The sequence below is a fragment of the Sapajus apella genome, unplaced genomic scaffold (genome assembly GCF_009761245.1).
Source record: "Sapajus apella isolate SASKATOON/1434 unplaced genomic scaffold, GSC_monkey_1.0 scaffold8, whole genome shotgun sequence".
Classification (NCBI taxonomy): Eukaryota; Metazoa; Chordata; class Mammalia; order Primates; family Cebidae; genus Sapajus; species Sapajus apella.
This window is the reverse complement of record NW_022436948.1, coordinates 4,960,011-4,986,940: the sequence shown is the minus strand read 5'-3', so window position 1 is coordinate 4,986,940 and position 26,930 is coordinate 4,960,011. Positions and strand designations below refer to the sequence as shown.

General features: G+C 47.4%; 1 protein-coding gene across 1 annotated transcript in view; it reads left to right on the top strand.

Moving 5' to 3' along the window:
* Positions 1-12,729: 12,729 nt before the first annotated feature.
* FAM3B (FAM3 metabolism regulating signaling molecule B) overlaps positions 12,730-26,930 on the top strand; it is a 54,457-nt gene continuing 40,256 nt past the window's right edge. Inside the window, exons 1-2 of the mRNA XM_032276832.1 lie at positions 12,730-13,091; positions 18,999-19,142. Coding sequence (XP_032132723.1) covers positions 13,073-13,091; positions 18,999-19,142 — 163 coding nt within the window. The 5' untranslated portion in view covers positions 12,730-13,072. The remainder of the gene's footprint in view (positions 13,092-18,998; positions 19,143-26,930) is intronic.

Below are 26,930 nucleotides of genomic sequence, written 5' to 3'. Positions count from 1 at the left end.
GCAAGTTGTTCAGTTTCCAAGTGTTTGTGCAGGTTTGAGTGTGTTTCTTAATCCTGAGTTCTAGTCTGATTGCGCTGTGGTCTGATAGACTGTTATGATTTCCGTTCTATTGCATTTGCTGAGGAGTGATTTGCTTCCAATGATGTGCTCAATTTTAGCGTAAGTGAAATGTGGTGCTGAGAAAAATGTATATTCTGTGGATTTGGGGTGGAGCATTCTGTATATGTCTATTAGGTCTGCTTGGTACAGCTCTACATTCAAGTCCTGGATGTCCTTGTTAATTTTCTGTCTTGTTGATCTGTCTAATATTGACAGTGAAGTGCTGAAGTCTCCCACTATTACTGTGTGGGATTCTAAATCTCATTTTAGGTCGTTAAGAACTTGCTTTATGTATCTGGGTGCTCCTGTGTTGGATGTGTATTTATTTAGGATAGTTCACTCTTCTTGTTGGATTGATCTTTTACCATTATGTAGTGTCCTTCTTTGTCTCTTTTTATCTTTGTTGGTTTGAAGTCCATTTTATCAGAGATTAAGATTGCAACCCCTGCCTTTTTTTTTTTTGATCTCCATTTGCTTGGTAAATCTTCTTCCATCCCTTTATTTTGAGTTTATGTGGGTCTTTGTATGTGAGATGGGTTTCCTGAATAGAGCACACCAATGGGTCTTGACTTTTTATCCAGTTTGCCAGTCTGTGTCTTTTGATCAGGGTGTTTAGGCCATTTACATTCAATGTTAATATTGTTATATGTGAATTTGATCCTGCCATGTTGTTACTGGCTGGTTTTCTCTCCCATTAGTTGACTCGTTTTCTTCATTGCATTTTTGGTCTTTGTCAACTGGTTTGTGTCTGCAGTGACTGGTACTTGTTCCTTTCTGTGCTTAGTGTTTCTTTCAGGAGCTCTCGTAGGGTAGGTATGGTGGTAACAAAATCTCTCAGCCATTGCTTGTCCATAAAGGATTTTATTTCTCCTTCATTTACGAATCCTAGTTTGGCTGGATATGAAATTCTGGGTTGAAAGTCCTTTTCTTTAAGGGTGTTGAATATCGGCCCCCACTCTCTTCTGTCTTGTAGGGTTTCTGCGGAGAGATCTGCTGTGAGTCTGATGGGCTTCCCTCTGTGGGTAACCTGACCTTTCTCTCTGGCTGCCCTTAGCATTTTTTCCTTCATTTCAACCATGGTGAATCTGATGATTATGTGCCTTGGGGTTGCTCTTCTTGAGGAATATCTTTGTGGAGTTCTCTGTATTTCTTGAATTTGAATGTTGGACTGCCTTGCTAGGCTTGGGAAGTTCTCCTAGTTAATATCCTGGAGCGTGCTTTCCGGCTTGGATTCATTCTCCCCATCATATTCAGGTACACCGATCAAGCATAGATTAGGTCTTTTCATATAATCCCATATTTCTTGAAGTCTTTGTTCACTTCTTTTCACTCTTTTTTCTCGTGTCTTGCCTTGTCTTTTTATTTCATTGAGTTGATCTTCAATCTCTGATATCCTTTCTTCTGCTTGATCGATTTGGCTATTAAAACTTGTTTTTGCTTCATGTAGTTCTCGTGCTGTGTTTCTCAGCTCCATCAAGTAGTTTATATTCCTCTCTAAGCTGGTTATTCTAGTTAGCATTTCGTCTAACCTTTTATCAAGTTTTTTGGTTTCTTTGCATTGAGTTAGAACGTGTTCCTTTAGCTCAGAAAAGTTTGATATTATCCACCTTCTGAAGCATGTTTCTGTCAATTTGTCACACTCTTTCTCAGTCATGTTGTGTTCCTGTGTTGTTGAGGAGTTGTGATCCCTTAAAGGAGAAGAGGTGTTCTGGTCTTTGACAGTTTCATCTTTTTTTGCACTGGTTTTTTCCCATCTTTGTGGGTTTACCTGGCTGTGTTGTCAGGGAGCTGCTTGATGAGGTCGCTTGTCTGCCTGTGGAGGCACTACTGGGTTTCTAGGAACTCCTTCAGGTTACTAGAGAAACTTCCTGTGTCTTTTTTGTTTATACTGGGAGATTAGACCAGCCTCTTCAGCTACCTGTAGACGCTGCTGGTTGGTCAAGAACACTGTCCTGTTGCTACGTAGGCTTCCTGTGTCGTTTGCTAAAACATGTAGCCCAGTCCCACCCCTCTAATTGTGGGTTGTGCCCTTTCTCCACTGGGCTGGATCATTCAGGGTTCAACTCAGACTGTGGTACTGGTTGCACAACCCACTAGAGTCAGAGCTTCAGCCCTCTGGAGTTTGTGGGGGAGGGTAGGTAGCCACCCAGCCACACCTGGCCGTCTCCCCCTTTCAGCTTCCTCTCTTTCCGGTCAAGGAGTAGGGGCCTGCCGAGCTGCTCCATCCGTCCTCCCACTTATAGCTCCCCATCTCTCTGGGCAGGGGGAGGGGGCGATAGCTCGGCCCACAGGCTCTCCCGGCCAGCCTTTGGGCTTATGCGTCTGTTTAGGTCTGTGCACCAATCCGGGACACCATCCTGGATTATTATTCAACTCCGCACTTGTAATTCCCGGTGCTTGACTGGCAAAGATCCCCTGTTCTGTGTATTGCTGAGGCTTTGGGGGAAGTGCTGTGTCTGGACCTGAACACCAGAGGGGGAGCCTCCAACTTGCCAGTTAGATGCACTTTCTGGGTGAAGCAGCACCCCTCCCCGCCTCACTCTGCCTTGCCTGGGCTTTGCTCTCCATAGGACCAGACCTGTTGAAATGCCCCTGGTACCTCGGTTGGAGCTAGGAGATCTCTGGATTTCTGCGTCTCTCTCGCTGGGTGTTGTGCACCGGAGTTGTGTCTATTCGGCCATCTTGGAGAGTCACCGGCAATTTCTTAAAAGAAAACAACAATGAAGTTTGCCAAATTGACAAAAGATTTTTCTGTAGCATGCAATGCTGTTTGATAACATTTAACGCAGAGTGTACATTCTTTCAAAATTGAAGTCAGTCCTCTCAAACTCTGCCACTACTCTATCAACAAAGTTTATGTAGCATTCTCAATCCTCTGTTGTCATTTTGACAGTGTTCACAGTATCTTCACCAGGAGTAGACTCCATCTCAAGAAACCACCCATTTCGCTCAGTCATAAGAAGCAACTCCTCATCTGCTCAAATTTTTTCATGAGATTGCAGCAATTTAGTTGCACCCTCAGGCTCCATTTCTAATGCTAGTTCTCTTGTTATTTCCATCACATATGCTGTAACTGTGTAACTGAAGTTATACTGAAGTCTTGAAGCCGTTAAACTAATCCGTGAGGGTTGGAATCAATTTCTTCCAAACTCCTTTTGATGTTTTATTTTACCTCCTCCCAGGAATCACACATGTTCTTAATGATGTCTTTCCAGAAGGTTTTCAATTGACTTTGCTGAGATCCATCAGAGGAATCACCCTTTATGGTAGCTGTACTTTTACAAATGTATTTCTTAAAATATAAGACTTGAAAGTCAAAATTACTCTTTGATCCAAGGGCTGCAGAATGGATGTTGTGTTAGCAGATATGGAAACAACATTAATTTCCTTGTACATCTCCATCAGAGCTGTTGGGTGACCAGGTGTTTTGTATAAATAAATGAACTAATATATTCAAAGGAATCTTTTCTCTTAGCTGTAGATCTCAACAGTGGGCTTGAAATATTCAGTAGACCATGCTGTAAACAGATATGCTGTCATCTAGGCTTTGTTTTTCCATCTCTGCAGCACAGACTGTAGATTTAGGGTACTTCTTTTTTAATTTTTATAGATTTAGGGGGTACAAGTGCAGTTGTGTTACCTGGATATTATATTGCTTAGTGGGGAAGTCTGGACTTTTAGCATATTCATCATCTGAATAGTATACATTGTTTGCAATAGGTAGTATTTCATCCCTCACCCTCTTCCTCCTTCCCATTTGACATACTTCTTAAGGGCGCTAGGGTTTTTGGAAAAGTGAGCATTGGCATCAACTTAAAGCCACCAACTACCTTAGCCCCTAACAAAAGAGTAAGCCGGTCTTTGAAGCTTTGAACCAGTCATGAACTTCTCTCTAGCTATGAAAGTCCCAGACAGCATCTTCGTCCAATATAGAACTGTTTGGTCTACATTGAAAATTTGTTAGTGTAGCACCTTTATCAATGATCTTAGCTAGATCTTCTGGAAGACTTTCTGCAGCTTCTGTATCAGCACTTGCTGCTTTATCTTTCACTTTTATGTTGTAGAGATGGCTTCTTTTCTTCACCTCATAAACCAACCTCTCCCAGCTCCCAACTTTTCTTCTGCAGCTTCCTTACCTCCCAGCCTTCACAGAATTGAAGAAACTTAGGATATTGCTCTAGATTAGGCTTTGGCTTGAGGGAATGTCATGGTTCGTGGTTTGTTTGATCCTCTACCCAGAGCAATAAAACCGTCTCCATATCAATAACAGGACTATTTCACTTTCTTATCATTTATGTTTTCACTGGGTGGCACTTATCATACCCTTTAAAAACTTTCCTTTGAATTTATGTCTTAGCTAACTGTTTGGGACAGTTAAGAGGCCCGGCCTGTGGCCTCTGTTGGCTTTTAATATGCCTTCCTCACTAAGCTTAAGTATTTCTAGCTTTTGATTTAAAGGGAAATATGTGTGACTCTCACTTGAACACTTAGAGGCCATTATAGTGTTATTAATTGGTCTAATTCAATATAGTTGTATTCAGGGAACAGAGAGGCTCAAGGAGAGGGAGAGAGATGGGGAACAGCTGGTTAGTGGAGCAGCCAAAGGACACGCAACGTGTATGGATGAAGTTCACTGTCTGATAGTGCTGAAAAAGTTTGAAATATTGCCAGAATTACCAAAATTGCCAGAGACAGGAAGTAAGCATGTGCTGTTGGAAAAAATGGTGCCAGTAGACTTACTGGAGTCAGGGTTTCCAGGAGCCCTCAATTTGTAAAAGATGCAGTATCTGCAAATGAAGTGAAGCACAGTAAAGTGAGGTGTGCCTGTATTTCAGGGCATGTCATAGATAGGTCTTCTTTTTTTTTTTAATATTCACTTCCATAACTTGTTCCTAAATCGGCACTGAAATTCAGCCAGTTTTTCTCTTGATTTCTTATGACAGTAAGAGATAAAATAACCCATTAATAGAACAACCATAGTGACCACTGATGGGATGCCTCATTTGCACGCAGGATCATTCAAGGTACTTTCCCTCCGTTTTCTCACTTAATCCCCACAACCACCCTATGAGATGGGTGTCACTGTCCCTGTTGTGTAGATGAAGAAGCCAGGCTCAGAGGATTTAAATGGCATGCCCCAAACCACCCAGCCACTGAGGGCAAAAGTAGAGGTTCCAGGTTGGGCTCACCCAACTTCCATGCTCTTCCTTCACACAATCTGTGCAGCTGCCACCAGCAGAAATGGCTTCATCAAGAGTGAAAAGCAGCAGCAAAGGCAGCAAATTTGGGTGCCGGTCTTTTGATTGTTGGTTTTTGTTTTTCACAAATCTTGCAGTCAAGGCAAGGTGCAAATAAATGGTAAAATGGTCATCAGGTCACAGGAGTAGGGTTGGGACAAGGAGGAAGGGAAGTGGCGGAAGGATCACAGACTCTGGGAGGCCAGCAGAAGACTGTGCATCTTCCCTTGCCTTTGACCTGGTGACCTCCCAGTTTGGATTCATCTTCACAAGAGGAGGCATGGGATGTGTTACCAGGACCAAGAAGATTCTGATGTAGTGTCTCAACTTAGGAGACCCAGGCTCTAGCTGAGTGGCCTTGGGCTACTCACAGACTCCGTGCACTTCAGTTGCGTAACTGGTAAAAGACAGGGTGGCCAGGGATTTCCAAGGTAAATGCTCAAGGGAGCACACAGCATCTTCCACCTTCAGGACTAGCTAGTTTGATGATCCTGTGAACTGTAGTACTGAACTATATTCTATTTTTGGTCAAAACCTCTTTTCCACTGGACTCTAACTAGAGTCTGCTACTCTGACAAATGGACAATAATGGTTTCAGCCTCCCCTTGGAGCTGTTTTCTTACTTCTCTGTCACTCAAGTTCATGACAGTTGGGTGCTTTTCCTTCCCACAGTGGGTCATCATGTGCCAGGGTCTCTTCCTTTTGAGGCTTGGAAGTTTCCGCCTTTTCCTGTCCTCCCATGCTGGCCACAAGCATCATGATGATGCATAAAACCCTTAAGGGACATGTGGATCTGTAGGATGTACATATCTCCTGTCTCCATTGCAGATGAAACCATCTAAAACTTTGGATTCTTCCCAAAACCTGCAGTGTATGTTTCAGGGTGCACTGCTGCAGCTAAGAGGGTTAACCCACACCTTTCCAAATGAGGGCCATGGATTTTCTGCACGGACAGATCTGGCACCTTCAGGAGACTCTCAGGGGAAACAGTCTGCAAGTAGCAGCTTGACCGACAGAACCGACAAGACCATTTCAGAAGCTTGGATGCACTGCCCTGGACACTTGAGGTCACCCCATTGCAAGGTACCATCAAGCTTGGGAACCTGACCTTTGCATTAACACCTGGTCCACCCAGGTTGTTCGCCAGAATAAAAGGGGAACAACCCAGAAAGGTGGACCTCCCTCTTTCAAGAGAGCTCAGTTTACCTCTGCCTGCCTCTTCTGGCCACATTCAGACTCAGAAATTTTTATCTAGGCTAAGTCCAGGCCTCTGCTGAGCCAGAGTTCACAGGTGTCTGGGTTTCTCATCCTTCCAGCCTGGTGCTGCAGGGAAGCGACCGACAGGTTTATGATTCAGGAAGGAGGGTGGGAGTTGCCACCCAAAGTCAGCCTTGCTCAGCCTCAGCATCTTCCTTTCCTCTCAGCCCTCTTGCTCCAGGGGAAGCTGTGGTCTCTCCACTGTCCTGCTATCATCACCCCGGCTCTCCATGGCTGTGTTCACAATGAGCCTCACCCCACCCTGGCCCCACATAACCAGTGCCTCTTTGTGGCACCACGTGACCATGCATGCTCTTGTGGCCATGCCCAAGAACCTGTGGAATCACTGGCTGTCCTCTGCTCCTTTGTGGATTTTCCACTCTCGGAGCCTCCATCTGCAGGTCGGTCCTCCCTAGGGATCTTATGAGCTGCTGCCTCGTTTTCTGGATCTTTGCACTAGAATATGAGTGGCACAAGTCCCACATCTGTGTCACTTTTGCTCACTGATGCATCTCTGACGCTTACGCATTGCCTGAGGTCTAGTACATACTTTGTCTACATCTAGCTGATTGAATTGAATTGAACTCAGACCTCTACTTCTACCGAGGTGCTCTGTCTGGGTTTCTGGCCCTTCCAAAATGAGCACACCCTTCCCCCAGGTTGGAAGAGCTCTGAAGAGTCAGCCCTGCACTGTCCTCTGGCACTCCCGGGGTGCTAGCTGGGACACAGAGAGCCTCTTGCTTTCCACATAGTTGGTCAGCTGGCCCTGATTCTGGATAACGTCACCCCTGGCTCAGCAAGCCTGGCTGCCCCCAGCCCTTCAGGATGAAGGGTGGCTGCATAAGTAATGACATGTGTAAGCACCTGCTGGCATGTTTCACGCGCTATTCCATTTAGTCTCAACAGTTCCTAAATGGATATTATTTTCCCCAGTTCACATGTTTATTTTTTAAATCTGAGTTTAAAAAGTATCAAATAAGTTATTCCAAATCTGTTAGTTTGGTGTGGAACTGTGATTGACACCCAAGTCTGACTCTAAACCTGGGTTATTTGTCCCTTTAGTTTCTAATGGATCTGCTCAGTGTTTTGGCCAGGCAGTCTAAAGCAGTGGTTCTCAAATGTTTTGCTCTCAGGACCCCTTTATACACTTAAAAGTGACAGAGGAGCCCAAAGAGCTTTTGTTTATGAAGGTTCTGGCTAGTGATGTTTACTGCATTCCAAATTAAAAGTGAGGGACAACATGACAAAACCCTGTCTCTACAAAAAAAAAAATATGCAAAATTTAGTTGGGTGTGTGGTGGCACACACCTGTGATTCCTGCTCCTCAGGAGGCTGAGGTGGGAGGATTGCATTGAGCCAGGGAGGTTGAAGCTGCATTGAGCTATGATCATGCTACTGCACTCCAGCCTGGGCAACAGGGTGAGACCTTGTCTTAAAAAAAAAAAAGTTAAAAGTGAGATTTTTAAAATTTATTAATTCACTTAGAAATAAAAACAATACAACCATTGCATGTTAAATATTTTTATGAAGAATAGTTTTATTTTCCAAAACAAAGTATCTAGTGAGAATGACATTATTTTACATTTTTGAAAATCTCTTTAATGTCCTTAACAGAAGACAGCTCCTCTTGCATTCAATCTGTTGCAATATGTTTTCATTGTATGTGTGGAGAAAACCTAGTTTCACACAGATACATAATTGGAACAGTGAGGAGTATCTTAATACCTTTTTCAGATAATTGTATTAGTCCATTTTCACACTGCTGATAAAGACATACCTGAGACTGGGCAATTTACAAAAGAAAGAGATTCATTGGACTTACAGTCCACGTGGCTGGGGAGGCCTCACAATCATGGCAGAATGCAAGGAGGAGCAGGTCACATGTTAACGTACATGGCAGCAGACAAAGAGAGAGCTTGTGCAGAGAAACTCCCATTTTAAAAACCATCAGATCTCATGAGAACAGCCCAGGAAAGACCCGCCCTCATGATTCAGTCATCTTTCACCAGGTCCCTCCCACAGCATGTAAGAATTTTGGGAGCTACAAGTTGAGATTTGGGTGGAGACACAGCCAAACCATGTCATCGTGGATATTATTATTTGATACTGCACCAAAATTTGATGTGTGATAGTTTACACTGTTAACGTTAAAATTCATTGTTCTATCTGGCACTTTGAATGACTTTTTTGCCTCTAATGATTTTGTATATGTATATAATTTTGTAAATCATTATTATACATCCATCATTTGGAAAATGCTGGTTCACTGTGTCACACAGACCTTCCCAGTGCACAGCAGAAAACTCCACTATTGCATTCTGAGAGGATGAGAACAAAAAGGGCAGCTAATATCTTTGTATTAAGCTTTGACCTTGCAAACTCCCTTCAGGGTCTCATGGATCCCAGGGGTCCCTGAGCTGCACCTTGAGACCTGCTGGGCTGTAGTATAAATGAATGATCACTGAATGCAAAGCCCTATAAGAGGATACAAAAGAAATAAAACATTAAGTCCAGTATCTTGACATTTAAAAAGAAAAGCATGCACTGTTCGGTATGTGAGTCTGAGAAAAGGCAAATGAAGACATGAACATATAAGTTATGAAGCAGAAAAAGCCATTCTGGGTCTCACCGTGTGTGTGAGAGTGTATGTGTGTGTGTGATGTCCACATCTAACTGTGCTACATCTACATTGCAATGACACAATGTTCCCAAGCCACAGAGGCACATTGTGCCAGCCTCTCATGAGCTGAGGGGTGGCTGGAGAGTTTGGAACGACCAGAGGCCTGTGTTGGTCAGTGGAAATGGGGCAGAGAAGAAGCAAGGCTTAGGGGAGGCCTTCAAGGAAGGGCAGGACAGAGTGTAGTGGGGAAGTGTAGACCCCACACTGCTGGGACTGCAGATTGTTCTTTCCAGCCCTTCTGAAGGAGGTAAGGACAGCCTGAAGTGTGCTCAGCAAATCAGAGCTGAAAGCAGGCTTCCCGAGGCCGCTCACGCCATGAAATCACTTGACCATGTTGACCAGACAGCTGTGAATGTACCTTCAAGGGACAATGACCTGCAGGGCTCCAGTCCCCTGATTGGCTCTGTCATCTTGAAGCATTTGTTTTTTCTTTTTTAGATAACATGTTTTATTGAAGTGTAATTTATATGTAGTAAAATACACAAATCTTAGATGTTTATAGCTCTATAACTTGTTATATGGGATTCTTGAATATTCACCAAGATAAAGACAAAGAACCTTCTGTTGCTCCAGAAAGTTTTCCTTGCTCCTCCTTAGTCAACACCACTCTGCCCCTGCACTCAGGGGAAACCACTGTTCTGACTTCTGTCTCCGCAGATGAATTGGATCCATTTTTGAACCTCATCACACAGTATGTGTGCATGCTGCTTTTGAGAGTCATCATGTGTTGGCTTTGCCAGTGGGGCATTCTTTTTTGGTTGCTGAGTTGTATTTCACATAAATATATCAAAATGTGTTCCTCAATTTTCCTGTAGATGGAATGTTGAGTTGTATAAGGTTTGTGGCTATAATCATATGTGGAAACTGTGGACAGAGGGCATGCAGTTCTCCAGGATCTAGCTTCCATGTACTGAATTGTATCCCCCCTCACTGAAACAAAAACATTCATATGTTGAAACTGTAATCTCCTAATTAGATGGCTTTGGGGTGGTTGGAGATGGGGCCTTTGGGAGGTCATTAGGCTCAGATGAGGTCATGAGGGCGGGCTCTCACGGTAGGATTGGTGCCCTTCTAAGAAGAAACACCAGAACCATCGCTTCCTCTCTCTGTTTCTCCACCATGTGAAGACGCAGTGAGAAGACGGTGAGAAGTCTGCAAGCCAGGGAAAGACATACACCAGGAAGTGAATTAGCCAGTACCTTGGCCTTGGACTTTCCAGCCTCCAGAACTGTGAGAAATAAATGTCTGCTGTTCAAGTCCCCAAGTGTTGGTGTTTGTTACAGCAAACAGACTAAGTGTTGCCTAAGCAGACTAAGACACCATGATAGGTGCTCCATAAATATTTGTTAATTTTTAATCTATGTCTATTTCAAGAGGCAATGTCAACATCAAATGGCAATCTAGAGAGAAAATTATACAATGAAAATATTTTTAAAAACAGTAGTTCTTGCTATTGTTTTGTTTAAAATTCATATTGCCAGTAATTTACTGACAATATGTAATTTTAGTAATTTCAGGACATATGTAATTTAAGTAATTTAAGGAAATATGACACACAACAGTCCATTGGGCAAAGGACTTAAGAGGACATTTCTCCAAAGATGACATACTAATAGCAAACAAGAATGTGAAAAGATATCTAACACTGCTAGCCATTAGGACAGTGCAAACCAAAACCACAATGAGATATCACTTCATACCCATTAGGAAGGCTATTAAGGAAAAAACCAAACACAGAAAACAACATGCATTGGCAAGAATGTGTAGAAACTGCAGCCACTGTGAGTGGGATTGTAAAATTGTGCAGCTATGGAAAACAGGGCAGTGGTTCCTCAAAAACTTAAGAATAGCATTATCACATGATCCAGTAATTCCACTTCTGTGTATGTATCTAAAAGAATTGAAAGCAGGATCCAGAAGAGAGATTTGCTTCCCAGTGTTCATAGCAGTATTATTCACAGTAGGTAAGAGGTAGAAGAAACCCAAGTGTCCATGGATGGATGAATGAATGAACAAAATGTGGTACCTCTGTACAATGGAATTTTATTCAGCCTTAAAAAGACAAGAAATTTTGACACATGCTATAGCATGGATGAACCTTGAGGACATGCTAAGTGAAATAAACCAGTCACAAAAAGACAAATACTGTATGATTCCACTTATGTGAAGTATCTAGAGTGCTCAAAATTGTAGAAAAAGTAGAATGGTGTTTCCAGGGGCTGGGGGCAGGGGCAAGTGGTGAGTTGTGCAATGGGCACAGAATTTCAGTTTTGCAATGAAAAAGTTCTGCAGATCAATAATGAGAATCCATTTAACTCTATTGAACTGTACACTTCAAGATGGTGAAGATGGTACTTTTATGTTATTCATTTTTTAACCACAATTTTTAAAAAATCAAAATAAATTCAGAGGTAAAAATCCCACCTCTGAAATCAGGTGAGCCAAAGATGGCAGTAAGTTGACGGTCAATTCATTCATTTAAAGGGATTGTTAGAACTAGCTGCAGAGTGGCTTCTTAGTATTTTTGCAGAGCACCTCTGAGTGCTCAAATGGGCTGCCTGTGCTCAAATGGGCCGCCTGTGCCCAGGCCCAGCGCTGGCATGATTCTTGAGCCATTAAGAAGGATTCCTTACTGTGGAGACCCCTGTCTTCTGGTCCCTCTGGTTTGGGGAGACTGCAGGTGGGGATGAACTGGAGGAATAAAGCCACACTGTCCACAGGACATGTGTTCCTAGAACTTCCCAGGAGCAAAGACTGTGGTGGAGGGAGAACCATGGCCAAGCCTGCCAGGGTAATCCACAGGGTAGATGGATGTCCCTGGGAAGGCAGGGCACCATGGGCTTCTTGAGAGAGGAGAAGCAGGAGCAGAGTGGAACTACCAAGAACCAGCTGGACCCTGGGGTTGGGACTGGGTCTTTTGCAGACCCTGCTTCCCTGGAGCTCTCTTCTGTAAAAGTGAACAACTGCCCTCGCAGTTTTCACTTGCCCTTGGTAGCCTGAGGCCACTGTGACTATCCTGGGTCAAAAGTGCTGTAAAAATTGGCTGGGTGTTTGGAATGAAGGTAGCCATGGATGGGGAGAAAAGGAGCTATTCCTGTTTGGGGATCCTGATGTCTTCTTCACACACCTGCCTGGCCCCCACCCCTGAAGTTCCCTGGTCATCATATCATGTAAAGGAGGACCTGCAGACCTGTGCTGTGGCCAGAGGGGCTGGGCATGGCCCTCACTTCACTTTCCCAGAATGAATCCATCATCCTGGAAGTAAAAAGAGAAAGCAAAAGGTGGGGAGCCTGCTGGGCTGGGCTGGCAAACAGCGAGCCTGGAGCTACTGTTCTGGCGGAAGCCAAGAAGACGGTTGGCCTCAGACAGTGGACATGGACTGTGAACTCGGACCGGGCTGGGCGTCTGCTGTGTCGTTGGAAAGGCTTGAGTCACGCTTCCCTGTGCAGCTGTTTCCTCTTGTGAGACATTAAATTGGAGCCTAGGGGGCCGAAGCATCAAGTGGCGCCGTTTCCTCCCTTCAGAGCCAGCCCTGCTGGGCATCTCGGGTCAGATCAGCTGGGGGAACGCTCCCCCCTCACACACTCCGCCTGCCACCTCGGAGCTCAGCCCCGCGTACCTGCCCCGCCCACGCCCGCCCCACGCACCTCCCGGGTCCGCACCTGCCATTTGTCCAACTGGCCGCACACCAAGCTGGCCCGCCCCTGCCCGACCCGGCCGCTGCCCGCCCCTTGCCTTCCTGACCCACGGGCTCCGCTGCAGCTGCCGCCAGGGCCAGGAGGGGAGCGGCTCCTGGAAGATGCGCCAGGTGGCCTGCGGTGAGTGCACCCCAGCCTCGGGGCTGGGGTAGGGGCGGGGAAGGAGGACCCCGGGGGCAGCGGCGTCCTCTGGCCCTGCTTGGGACCCTCCACGCTGAGCAAAAGAGCAAAAGGGCTGGGGCTGGCGTCTGGCACCGAGGCTGGCCTTAGATCTGGGATCAGGAATGCGAGATCGATTCCAGAGGGGACAAACAGCCAGCGTTTCCAGCAGGGTTCCCAGACCCATTTCCCCGCGCTCGCCCGGCCTGTTCCCAGGGTGCACGGGTTGGGGGAGGATCCAGGAACATGACACTGTGACATTTTACCTGGAAAGTATGTTGGGGGAGCGCAGGCACAGCCCCACACCCCACCCAGGCTCCCCACGCGGCTTCTTCCCTGCACCTGCGCCCCTGACCTCATGTGCCAGGGAGGGGCTGGCCGCTGCCAGTTGGTAAGGCTGTTTTTATTTTTTCCATTTTTCAAACGACTTGACACTGTAGACGATTTGGAACAATAGGAAGAAGGAAAGGAGAAACCTATTATTTTGACCAGTCACCGCGTTTCTGCAGCCTGTCTTAGCTGCACCTCTGCCCGCTATCACTTTCCTGTCACAGACCATCTCGGGTCCTGGTGTCCACTGCCGTGGCCTCTGTCACACATGCCCTTTCTAACTGGTTTTGTGGGTCTCCTCCTATAATCTGAAAAATACGGATTCCTCCTGGAGGGACGAGGTCTGGCTGTGTAAAATGGAAGGTTCAAATGTGGGAAGTTCTATGGGCCTCTTCCGTAGATCACTTCCTGGTCCGAGATCCCAGGTCCTCTGTGGCGAGGGTGTTGGACTAAACCATCTCATTCCTGCCAGCACCAGCATTCAGGTGGCGATCACACTCCAGCAAGTTCTAAGCACTCTCTTTTCTGCACCATTCCCAAATGTAGGAAAGCCGCATTTTAAGATTTTTGCCTTGTGTAAAATATTCATATTTTCCTTGAAAACTATTTATGAATGCCAGTGTTTTTGATAACTTGTGTGGATTGTAGGAGAGATATGTATCCCCTCCCTTAGGGCAGCGACTTTCATTATAGCTGTTCTGGAAGAATGTTTTCCATGATTTCTGTATTGTATAATTATTATTTCCTGGCCACTTATGGACAGTACTGAATATTATTAGACTGCTTTCCCTCAGCCAGGACTTTTTCACATCTGGACCTCATGATTCACTCATGAGCTGTGGGGTCGTTTCCTAAGAAGCTTCGAGATGACACCAGGTTTGTATTTATCCAGGCATGTGTGATTGTGGAGAAGCTGCCCACAGAACTTAGAGATGCCTACTTTTGATTTTATAAGTAAAGATCTGGAGACATCCTTGGAGTGAGCCTTGTCCTGGACGCTTCTGTCCAATGCTGGGTGTGTTCCAGGCAGATGTTCTCAGGAGGGACATTCAGATGAATGGAGGGATCAAGTTGAGCTGCCACCGTGCCTTCACCTGCAGGGCCTGGCAGTGGGCATCCCAGTGCCTCGAAATGGGCATTGACAGGTGGACCGTAAGCCGCACACCTGCTGTGGTATTTCAGAGTGGCCTTTCCTATCCCTTCTGCCAAATAGGCTCAGTGAACAGGATAGTGGTGATGGGACACTGAGGCCAGCAGAGCCTGGGATCCCAAAGGCAGACCATCCACCCTCAGCTCTCCTGGCCTTTCAAGTCTAAGAGGTGTGGGTGTGGCCTTCATGGTGAGGTGATCTGAATACATGTTGGCAAGGCAGCATTGACAGCAGCTTCCCTGTCCTCGTTCAGGTCGAAGGGAATTCCATCAATAGAAGGGTGTTCTAGGACCCAAGATTACTCTTTGTAGGTGCCCCTTGGATTGGAGGGAGGGAGAAAGACCTTAAATCTTCCTACCTGTAACCTAGTGTCATATCCATTTGGTTTCAGGATTACTTCCTTTCTGTCGCCTTTTAAATGTGTATTGTTTACAGACAGGGTCTTGCTCTCTAGCCCAGACTGGAGTGCCATGATGTGATCGTAGCTCACTGCAGCCTTGAATACCTAGGTTCAAGCAATCCTCCTGCTTAGACTCCTGAGTAGCTGGGAGTACAGGCACATGCCACCATGCCCAGCTAATTTTTTAAAAATTTTTTGTAGAGATGGGGTGTCACTATGTTGCCTAGGCTGGTCTTGAACTCCTGGCCTCCTCAGCTTTCCAAAATGCTGAGATAACAGGTGTGAGCCACTGCACCCAGCTTCTGGCTCTTAAGTGAAGCAGCCAGGGTACTGAGACCCCTGTGGATCTGAGAGTGGGATTGGCTGAGAAACATGCACATACATGCACACACACGCACACTCACGCACACGCGCACGCACAGGCAGACACACTAGAGGTGAGTCTCTTAGGAGAAAGTTCACTGGCTCTCCTCCTGTGTAAGAACGGCCTTTGCTCTTAACACTCATCCTGTCTGCTGGGCAGCAAGCACGGTGGAGGGCATTTCTATGAGCCGATGATGACTTTATTACCTTATGAGGAAAGGCAGGATCCTGGTTACAGAATCACAGAAGTGTTCCTGGACTCTGTGTACTTCCTCCCCCGCCTCTGAAGCTGCTGGGTCTCCTCCCACTGGGGCAGACCCACCCGGGCTCCAGGAGTCATCTTAGTGGAGCTCTGGTCTCCCAAGCTTTCTTCTTCCCAAGTGTGTCCCAGCTTAGGCGCTGATTCTTCCTGGCTGCCCAGTGTCTGAGCCTCTGTCTTGACAGGCTGCTTTGGCTCCTGCCCATCCTGCTTTCACTCCCAGGGACTGAGCTCCGATTGCTGGCAGCCAGCCCACAGAGAGTCCGTGCCACAGCTCGCCCAGTGCTGTGTTGGGGCTGAATTGTGCCTCCCCACCACACCCCATTTATATGTTGCAGCCCTAACCTCAGCCCAGTACCTTACAATGCTACTGGATCTAGAGATCAGGTCGTTAAAGAGGGATTTCAGGTATAATGAGGTCATGCGGGTGAGCCCTGATCCAATCTGACTGGTGTCCTTACAAGAAGAGGCGACGAGAACACAGACACATGGAGACCCTCTGAGGACATGGAGAAGACACCATCTGCAAGCCAAGGAGAGAGGTTCAGAGGAACCTTGATCTTGGACTTTCAGCCTCCAGAATCTTGAGAAAATAGATTTCAGGGTTTTTTTTGGTAAGAGATGGGGTCTCGCTGTCTTTCAGGCTGGAGTACAGTATTGCAATTGTAGTTCACTGAAGCCTCAAAGCTCTCAGCTCAGGCAATCCTCCTGCCTCAGCCTCCTGAGTAGTTGGGACTACAGGTCTGCACCACCATACCTGACTATTCTTTTCAAAATTTTTTGTAGACATGGGGTCTCATTATGTTGCCCAGCCTGGTCTCAAACTCCGGAGATCAAGCCATCCCTCCACCCTGGCCTCCCAAAGTGCTGGGATTACAGGCGTGAGCCACTGAACCCAACCTAAGTTTCTGTTGTTGACGCCACCCAGTTTGTGTTAATTTGTCATGGCAGCTGGAGGACATGATGCTGCCTGCCTGGATTTTGTCTGTCACCTCCTGGCTCCTATGCCCTGCCCTCCCCCTGGTGGCTGGGCTACTTCTGTGACTTTGTGCTAGACCCGAGCACAGGCTGCCAGTCCAGCTCACCACCCATCTTCTGAAGATGCGCCAATCCCTGTGCCAGCGGCTGGATCTGCCTCCCACCCTGGAAGTGGTTCCAGCTCTAGGTCATGGCTTCTCCCAGCCAGCTGCATGCTGGAAAGCAGACTGTCCCCAGCCTGGAGGTCATTGGCTGCACCCCTCACCCAAAGCACAGATATTCTCTAGGAGTCCTGAAAAGTGTCCCAAAAGAGAGCTCACTGCCTCAGCAGGAGGGCCCGGCATGGGTTACCCCTCTTCTTATAAAGACGCTTGGCTTATTTATTCTCCATTTTCTTCTCTGTCACGTCCACCTGTTTGTTTTTGTTCAGCTGGGGACACAATTACCTCTTCCTTCATGTAGCTGCTTGTTACACATTCAAAAGATAGCTAATGTTCCTTTTCAGCCTTCTCCAAGCTAAACAGCACCTTGTAGCTCAGGATCTCAGGTGTGACGTGTTGTCTGGAAGAGCCTCTGAGCATTCTCTGGTTAGCCAGTTTTCTTCTTCAAACACAACACTTGGATGAAATAGTCCAGCTACGACCCACACGCACGGGACACGGGACTGCTGCTGCCTTTGAACATGTTCTGCGGCTGTTGTAGACCACTCTGCACTCTGTGATCATCCAATAGAATTTTCTGGAACATCAGCACCACCCGGCATCCCAGGCATGCTGCATGGCTCTGGAGGGAGGCGTCTGTATGGGCCCTGTGGCCGGGCTGTGTTGGGGACAGAATCCTCTACGCAGAGACCACTCCTGCAGAGGAGTGAGCCCGGGAGGGCAGAAAAGTACCCGCAGGTGGCTGGGCACAGCCGGTGGCACCGCTGCAGTAGAGGGTCCTGCAAGCCCGCACCTGTCTCATTTCGTTTTCCGTGGCTGGTTTATCTGCTTTGAGATGCCCCTCCAGCCCTAGAAACTGCACTGATCACACTGCCTTGGGCCTCTCCCCAGAGGAAACCACTTGTGCCTACTAGTCTAACAGTTTTAGCAGTTTGCAAATTCAAAATTTTTAAATGGTGTTGAAATATGCCCTTGAAAAAGCAAAACCAAACCAAACCCCAAGGCGAACCAGAAGCATCTCGTTCCATCCCCATGGCTTCCTCTGCCGAAGCACTGGACCTCCAAACACAAGCACATGTTGCCTTGGCACAGCATAGCCTGTGCACGGGGCCTGGACAGCTGCGCTTCTGAAAAGGGAAGGACGATCTCTAGGTGCTAGAAGCAAAGCTGAGATCCAGAGCTGCAGACCGGGTGGGTGGAGGGGTGGGGCCCATTGTCCGGCCCTTCAGGCCTGACCATTCCCTTCTCTTCCTTTTCCTTTTCCTCCTTTCCTCATTTCCCCTTTACTCCCTTCATTTATCCCTTTCTCTGTCCCTTCTTCCTTCTTTCCTTCTTCTCTTCTTCTTAGGACTATACCTGTTAGCACATATTGAAGTGCATTGGGCACATCCCCTAGGACCCATCCTGTTCAGGACCCATGGTCACCCCTGCACGGTAGCTATTTGGGTAAGCAAACTGCTCCATGAGTTCTGATCTATACTATATTTAGGGAGCAAAATCTGAAAGCCTTGGCTGTGGGTTCCCTGTGGAAAGACGGAATGCTGTCTCCCAGGCCTCTGGTGACCCAGGAGAAGGTCAATACCTTTTCCTTGGGAATCTCGCTACTTAAGTAAGATATTGTTGCCAATCCACCAGAAAGATATCTCCAGGGACTTCTGTCATTGGGGACCTTGGGTGGCCCAGCAGGCACATCCGTGATGACAGAACAGGTTTGGGGACTTTTCCCGGTGTTACCTGGCCAGGCCTTGATTCAGCAGGAATCTGCTGCATGCTTGCTGGGCGCCAGCTGCTATTCCCACTGCTGCTGATGTGGAAATAAACAAAACAGACAAAGCCTCTCCCACTGAAGTTTTCCGTGTCATTGGAGGAGTGTGTCTCACAAAGGGAATGAGCCACTTTTGTTTCTTCAGGTCCCCATTGGACATGCTGGTTCACAAGGCACTTGATTAGCTGTTTTGACATTAATGTTCGAGGAAGCTCTTAAGACCCAGACCAACAGCAAATACAGCCTGCCCTTGAAAGCATTCCTGTCTTGTTTATATTCGCTGATACTGTCTAATTCAAAGGCCCTGACACCGCCTCCCACCCTCCTCCCCAGGAGCATTGTGCCTATAGTGCAGTCCCCTGACGCTGGGCTGGGATGAAAGGCCACAGCGGGGTCAGGAGAGCCAGGGGCTGGGGCCGCCAGCAAGTCATTCACAGCAGCTGCCTGTTGTCCCCTCTGCAGGTCCCCTCAAGGTCGTGCTCCTGGTCTTCGCCTCCTTGTGTGCCTGGTATTCCGGGTACCTACTCGCAGAGCTCATCCCGGACGCGCCCCTGTCCAGCGCTGCCTATAGCATCCGCAACATCGGGGAGAGGCCTGTCCTCAAAGGTGAGTGCCAGGCTTGGGGCAGATGGCTGCCTTCGTGGCTTGCATACAGAGGGAGGAGTGGTGGGTTCTGCCCCACCTGGGGGCTGCGGGGCCCTGATGGCTTTATATCAGGAAGGAGGAGGAGAAAAGCATTTTGCTGTTACTCGCTTAGGTCCCACACCATTCCAAGGCGCCTGCCACTGCTGACCCCCACGTGAGGTGAGAACAGTGTGGCTTCTGGTTACCAGCACAAACCTGCAGCCTGACCTTGAACTGTGCTCTTTCGGCCCAGATCTTGGCCTCCTCCCATGGGAAGCACAGGAGGGTCCAGGTTCTGAGCTCCAGAGTCATTTCAAGGTTTCTATCAGACTGAACAGCGTCTGGAAAGTCTTCTGTAAAGTCTTGGGAAGCAAAAGCGAGTATTGAGTAGATGGGAAAGAAGCATCAGACATTGTGTGTTGGTGAACAGGTGCCCTCAACCATCAGCTTAGGAAAGGCCCAGCTTTCTGTACAGCGGCCACTTTCTGTTCTTCCCTGCACTCAAGGCGAGCTTTTCAATAGCCTGCTGTGTGCTGGGCACGTCCAGGAGCTGAGGAGAGATGGAGGACAAGCACACAAGGTCCCTGCCCCTTTGGCACTGAGCCTCTAGTGAGGGGAGGTGACAGCTTAACACATGAACAAATGTGATTTGAGAGAGGATGGGCCAGGAAAGCCTCTGAGAAGGGGGTGACAGTCAGAAGCGATCTCAGTGAAGCAGGGGAGTGAGCCGCACTGGGTTCTGAGGACTGTGTGAGAAGGGGGTGACAGTGAGAAGCGATGTCAGGGAAGTGGGGAGTGAGCTGCACCGCATTCTGAGGGCTGTGTGCCACTTTGGTCGGGAGCATCTTGGCTTAGCCCACCCAGGTTACTCTAAGAGAATACCATAGACTGGGGGGGCTTATAAACAACAAATTTATATCTCACAGTGTTGGAGGCTGGGAAGTTCCAGATCAAAGTACCTGCTGATTTTGTGTCTTGTGGGGACCTGCATTCTGGCTCATAGATGGCTCCTTCTGGGGCCCCTTTCATAAGGGCACTACTCCCATTCCTGAAGGCTTTACCTCCCAAAGGCCCCACCTCCTGACACCATCACACAGGGGGTTAGGTTCCAACACAAGAATTTCGGGGGTACACATTCAGTCCGTGGTACATGGATTGCACATTGGAGGCCCAGAGACAGACCTGTCATACAGACAAGATGTGTCTAAAAGCAAAACAAATAAAATCTAGACAAATATTTTAAAATCAAGAGATTTCACATAAAACTCCCTGTTTATAGCATCTTCGAAACAGTAGAAACGCTGGTGCCCCTGGCACTCATTACTGCAAGGCTGCCGTCAGCCGCAGCTGGGCAGGCTGTGGTTACACAGGGGCCAGAGTCTGGCCAGGACCAAAGGCAGTGGCCCAGCTCTAAAGTCACAGGAACAAGGAAAACTGAGGTCCATATGCTTTATACATAGAAAGATTATCTACAAATCACACTGATCACTGTGTTCTTTACTTCCTGGCTTCAATCTTATTTTACAATACACATTCTGGGAAAGACTGAATTATTGCAGAAGGTTATGCCTACTGTCAAAGTCATTTATTTATTAATTCAGCAGGTACTTATCAATAACCTCTCTCTCTGGGCCATGGTCTGAGTGCACATGTTTTAAGTTTCATCCTTTACTTCTAAGAATCTCAGAGCCTACTAGAGAAGAGCTTAAAAGCCAAATCATAATGTTAGGAAACTGAACAAAGAAACATAATGTGCAGTGTGTGTTGAATAAAAACTTGCATTTGGGGCGGGGCACAGTGGCTCAGACCTGTAATCCCAGCACTTTGGGAGGCCGAGGCAGGCAGATCATGAGGTCAGGAGTTTCAGACCACCCTGGCCAACATGGTGAAACCCCGTCTCTACTAAAAATACAAAAATTAGCCGGGTGTGGTTGTGAGCATTTGTAATCCCAGCTACTGGGGAGGCTGAGGCAAGAGCATCATTTGAACCCAGGAGGTGGAGGTTGCAGTAAGCCAAGATCATGCCACTGCACTCCAGCCTGGGTGGCACAGTGAGGCACCTTCTTAAAAAAAAAAAAAAAAAAAAAAAGAATATATGTGTATATATATATGCATTTGGAATACAGCTCAAATTCGGAAGGGGTAAAATTTCAAAGGATTTATTTAAAAATTATGTTGGAAAACTGTGGAACACTCAGATAGTAAACTGTGCCCTTTTCAAAATTTCACTGGAAATAGATATGCTGGTATATTTTAAATACAAAAATAAAGGCTAAAAAAAAATCAGTTTGCACAAATATAAATAACAGGGGAATGGTAACATACTTCTGCAAAAACCATTTCTTTTCAGAGTAATTACTTTTATGACCAAAAGAAAAAAAAAAAAAGGAATCCACTATGACTGGGTGTTTTTATTTTTCCAAAGGTTTTTGCCTTGAACTTGCCTATAATTATACTTCCTTATTGCATCTAGGCTATGGATGAAGGATATGTGTGTCGAGGGCGTGGGAGATACCTTCAAAGGGATCACTTTCAGTCATTTTTTACACACCATTCATTCATTTATTCATTCATTTTTATTTCAATAACTTTAGGAGTACCAGTGGTTTTGGTTACATGGGTGAATTTTATAGGTGAAGGCTAGGATTTTCCTGTACCCATTACTAAGTAGTATGCATCATACCCAATATGTACTTTGTTATCCTTCACCCCTCTCCGTCCCCCACTTTTGAGTCTCTAGTGTCCATGGTATCGTTCTTACGCCTTTCCATACCCACAGCTTGCCTCCCACCTACAAGTAAGAACATGCAGTATCTGGTTTTCCATTCCTGGATTACTTCACTTAGAATAATGGCCTCCGGCTCCATCCAAGTTACTGCAAAAGACATTGTTCTTTTTTATGGCTGAGTAGTATTCCATGGTATATATGTACCACATCCACTCTTCAGTTGATAGGCACTTAGATTGGTTCCACATCTTTGCAATTGTGAATTGTGCTGCAATAAACATGCATACATTTTTACACACAATTTAAAGTTTGTCCTGGCAGTGGTGCCTCTGAAGCCAGGCTTTTTAGAAGGGCTCATTAACAGGGTGGGCCAGGGACGCCCCTCAGCCTCTTCTTGTGATTGAAGGAGGGCTGAGCTGCCAAAGGGGCAGAAGAGGGGTGGTAGGTGGCCTTGATGTTTATGTCCTGGCGCCTCTGGCTTGAAAGCTTCAGTTTGGAGCAATGTGTGACTGCTTGGGACCTGCTGGGCTCAGCATCTGGGGGCTAACCCTGCTGAGAGGTCCAGGTGAGGAGTGCTGGTTTGCAGCAAGGCTTGTTTGGTGCTGGCAGCACTGGCATGGCTGGCAGGATGCCTCACCCAGAATACAGGTGCTTTCCTGTCCTTGTGCTGCATGTATGGCCTCCTAGGGCTGTTCCCTCAAGCCCCTTCTAGGTTGATGATGCTGACTTGTCAGGAAAGATGGTGTTTTCTCCAGCTTCAAGCAACTTCAAGGACTGAGTTCAGATCCTGGTATCAGTGCAGGTTCTGGGAATTCTCAGGTGTGCTTTGCTTGTGCAGGGCAACTCTGTCATTGTCCTGCAGGATGTTCGTCTTAGATGTCCACAGGTGCCCCCATGCGTTTACCTAGTGACTCACACACTGCATCCGAATCTGAAGCACAGGAACAGACACATTCAGACCTGAGATTGGTGCCGTGTACTGAGAGAAGCCACTGAGAAAGCCAGAAAATGAAGAACTCAGTTGCTAGAAGTAGATGGAAACTAGGAATCCAGGAGCACATGGATGATTATCCGTCCCTGAAAAGACTCATGGAGTGAGGTCCCTGTGTTCCTTGAGCTTATGGTCTGGTGGAAGACATTGGTGTTCTTAACTAGAGCAAGGCTTGGTGGCTCTGCACTGGGCTAGCTACCAAGGCGGAGAGGTGCTTTAGGCCAGGCTGCAGGACCTGCGAGCTGAGTGGGAAGGAGAATCTGTGCAGGAGGAGAGAGGCCCTGGGAGGAGAGCTCCTGGGATCTGAGAGATTTCCATGTGTGGCCATCAGCCCGTTAATGGCCTTGAAAGAACTTTGTAGGGCAATGAAGGGTGGTGCATGCATTTCTTTGCCTTTAAAGGTTGGGTGTTCAGCCTTGTGGCTAGATTGGGCCGGGGCTTGATCTATCAACCAGAAGCATCAAGGGAACTCTCCTGTGTATCTGCAAAGCACAGACCCTGCTGTTCTGTTTGGGAGCTCTTTCCAGCCTGTCCAGGATGGGGCAAGCCAGAGAGGCATCCTCGGGTCACACAAGTGTCTGGCTCAGCACTGATACTTAATTTAAATTCATTTAATCCTGTCTTCCTTTACAGCTTTGATATTTGTTCATCATGGGTTATTTTGCATTCATGATTTTTTAATATTGCATTGAACTGTTGTATACTTTGATTCCTGAGCTTTTGGATAGCCTCTTGAAGCCAAACCAGAACCTCACTGGCCTTCCCCAGTCCCTGCTACTCCTGCCTCTTGTCAGACACTTTGTAACCACAAGTGCCTGTGGAAGAAGGGCTAGAAACATCTCAATGCAGTGCTACCTTTGAAAAAAACATGCTCTGCATACGAAGGCAGAGAGCTGCACGTGGATGGTGATTCTGTACAGAAGTACTCAGCAGGCGTTGCAGGGCTTCGCACCACTGAGTCCATTTATAGAGGTAACAGCCACCCATTTCAGTGAATGAGTGGATACAAACGAACAAAGATGGGCCAGCCTGCCCCAGGCTTGCTGTGTAAGTGGTGTGGAGAGCAGGGGAGGGACATCTTTCAGGCTGATGGGAAAACAGCTGCTGAGCTTCGACGCCCTAACACCTCTCGAGCGTCAGCACATTCATCCAAGCATCGTTATTCAAGGGGACTGCCCAGTGAGGTCGTGGTAGAATCGAGACACCCTTAGCAGAGTCTGAGAACACAGAAGGAAGGCTTAATATGGCCTTTCCATATCTGAATGACCATTGCTGCAGAAGTGAATGAACCATGTGTTCCTCCTTGTTCTAAGGAGACAGTGCTGCGCTCACCAGCTTCCACTGCTAGCTAGAGGCTAAAGCTGCAGGGCACAGACGGGGGCTAGAATTTTTAGTAATTAGGAGTTTGAAGAGCAGATCCAGCTGCCCAGGAAATTTCTGAGCTTGAAGTAACTCCTTCCCCACCCCTCATCCTTTGCCCAGGGTTCCAAGGGAGGCGACCACTGAGGTCCTTCTCAGTATCACATTTGATTCTTTTTTCTCAAAATTGATCTTTTACTTATGGTATGCTCTGTGGAAATCCAGTGATACCCAGGATTTCCTTCCAACATTTGCAGCATCAAGCATGTCATACACATTTGTGGGCAAATCCAAGTTTTCCAATTTGGGTCCTATTAGGACAGGACCAAGGAGTTTTCTGTTAGGAAATTCTGTACTATAACTTCTTGTGTCTCAAAGAATAATAAAATATGTGGATTTATAGTGCTTTATGAATCTAAAAGCAAGAAAGCATAGAATCTTCATCCCAAACTACTTTTTATAAATCTCATCTCTGGAGATCAGGTCAGCACAGTGTCCGCGAAGAAGCGGCTGGAATCAGGACCCTCCAGGGGCTGCAGCATGGCACTAGCGCACAGCGAGGCAGCTCGTGGGATGACGATTCAGACCCCGAGAGGACAACCCATGTGCCACTTTCTGTCCTTTCTCTCACCCTAACCCTTGGCCATTCACCCTCTCAGCCGTGGTGTTCTGGAACTGCTGCCCTGACTACCACATCGCCAAACCCAGAGCTGCTGGATCTGGGGACTCTGAGATGCTGGCAGCCCCAGTTGCCCCACCATCTTCCCCTCACAGCATCCTCAGGGTGCATCTTTGTGCTGTTCCTGCGAAGCCCCCACTGGCTGCTGCTGCTGCTGCTACTCTTCCCCCACCTCCCCTTCCCTCTTCCTCTTGTTAGTTCTCTCATCTCCCTCCTCTTCCTCCTCTTCTTTGTCCTCTTCCTCATCCTCCCTTCCCTTCCCCTCCTCCCCTTCTTCCTCCTCTTCCCCCCTTTCTCCCCCCTTCTTCTCTGCTTACTTTTCTCCTCCTGCCTCACATCCCCCTCCTTTCCTTCTCTCCTTCCTCCTCCTCCTTTTCTTTCTCTTCTACTTCATCCTCCATCCCCTCCTCCCCCTCCTCTCCATCCTCCTCTTCCTCCTCTTACACCCTGCCCACTCAGGCTGGCCAAACCCCAGCCTCTGCATCATGTTTTCTTCATAGCCAGGGCCCAGAAGACCCAGTAGAGAACCCGGAAGATCCTCCCTGTCCTCAGTTTCCTGATCTGTGTAGCCTGAGGCTGGCAAGTTTTTATTTTTTATATATTTATATTTTTGTATTGAGGCAGTGATATGGTTTGGCTGTGTCCCCACCCAAATCTGAATTGTAGTTCCTGTAGTCTGCATGTTTCATGGGAGGGACCCAGTGGGAGGTAATTGAATCATGGGGGCAGTTACTCACTTGCTGCTGTTCTCATGATAGTGAGTTCTCACGAGATCTGATGGTTTCATAAGGGGCTCCCGCCTTTGCTCGGTTCTCATTCTTTTTGCTGCCGCGTGTTTGAAGAAGGACGTGTTTGCTTCCTCTTCTGCCATGATTGTAAGTTTCCTGTGGCCTCCACAGCCCTGAGGAAATGCGAGCCAGTTAAAAACTTCTTTACTTTATAAATGACCCAGTCTTTGATATTTCTTCATAGCAGCATGAGAATGGGCTGATACAGAGAGGGTCTTGCTCTGTCGCCCAGGCTGAAGTGCAGTGACGGGATCTCGGCTCACTGCAACCTGCTGGAGAGATTTTAAACAGCTCCATCCCCAAAGTGCCTGCCAAAAACAAAGGAGCCCCTCAATAAGTGTATGTTGACTGAGTGGCTTGATTAGTTAACAAAGGGGCTTTGCAGTGCAGTGACCCTGTTTTAAGGACAGGAACAGTGAGTTTCAGTCCCTGCAGTTGGTTATTGGTTCTTGGAGTGGCATTGCTGGTCCCTGCCCACTTTCATTCATCTTGGAGCTCCCGGCCATCTGTTCTAGAACTGGCATTAATATTGAGCTCATTGACCTCTGGGTTCTAGCATCTAGCTTTCTGGCAAGCTGGAGACATTTGTTGCCATGCCAGTGATGCCCTTGACCTCCATCATTCCCTGGAGATGAAGGATCAAGAGTCCTTGGACCCACATGGGAGCCCAGTCAATGCCAAAGTACCCCCACCTGAAAAATAAGGACTTGCCAACCTTCTTCTCAACAGCAAGCACCGGGAGAAAGCTCCCGGTATCCACTTGCTGCTCTGAGCGCCTTTATCATGTCACTGAACAATCACAGTAGCCCTGAACAATGGTACTTGCCTCCCGGGGAAACTGAGGCACCAAGCACTTCACCAGCTCAACCAAGGTCATAGAGAGTGAGACCCCCTGAGTCTCAGGGCCTTACTGCCATGCCACAACTGTAGCGCCTCTCCCCTGGCGGCTTCAGGCTTTCCTTTATCCGTATGCATACTGCGTTGTCCACCTGCTTACCTGTCCTTTCCTAAGCACAACTGCAGAGGGCCTTTGTTTCTGGTCTTGGACCCCATCCTCCGTACCCTTGCAGGTGTGAACTCTCCTTGTGTTCACGCCATGGAGGTTGCCCCTCCCTCCCGTCATTTCTACATGGGCTGAAGCTGAGCTCATCAGTGGGTCTCGCTGAATCGGATTTCCTTTCTAGACACGGCTTCTCCTCCTCCTCATGCAACCCCTGCTGTTGCT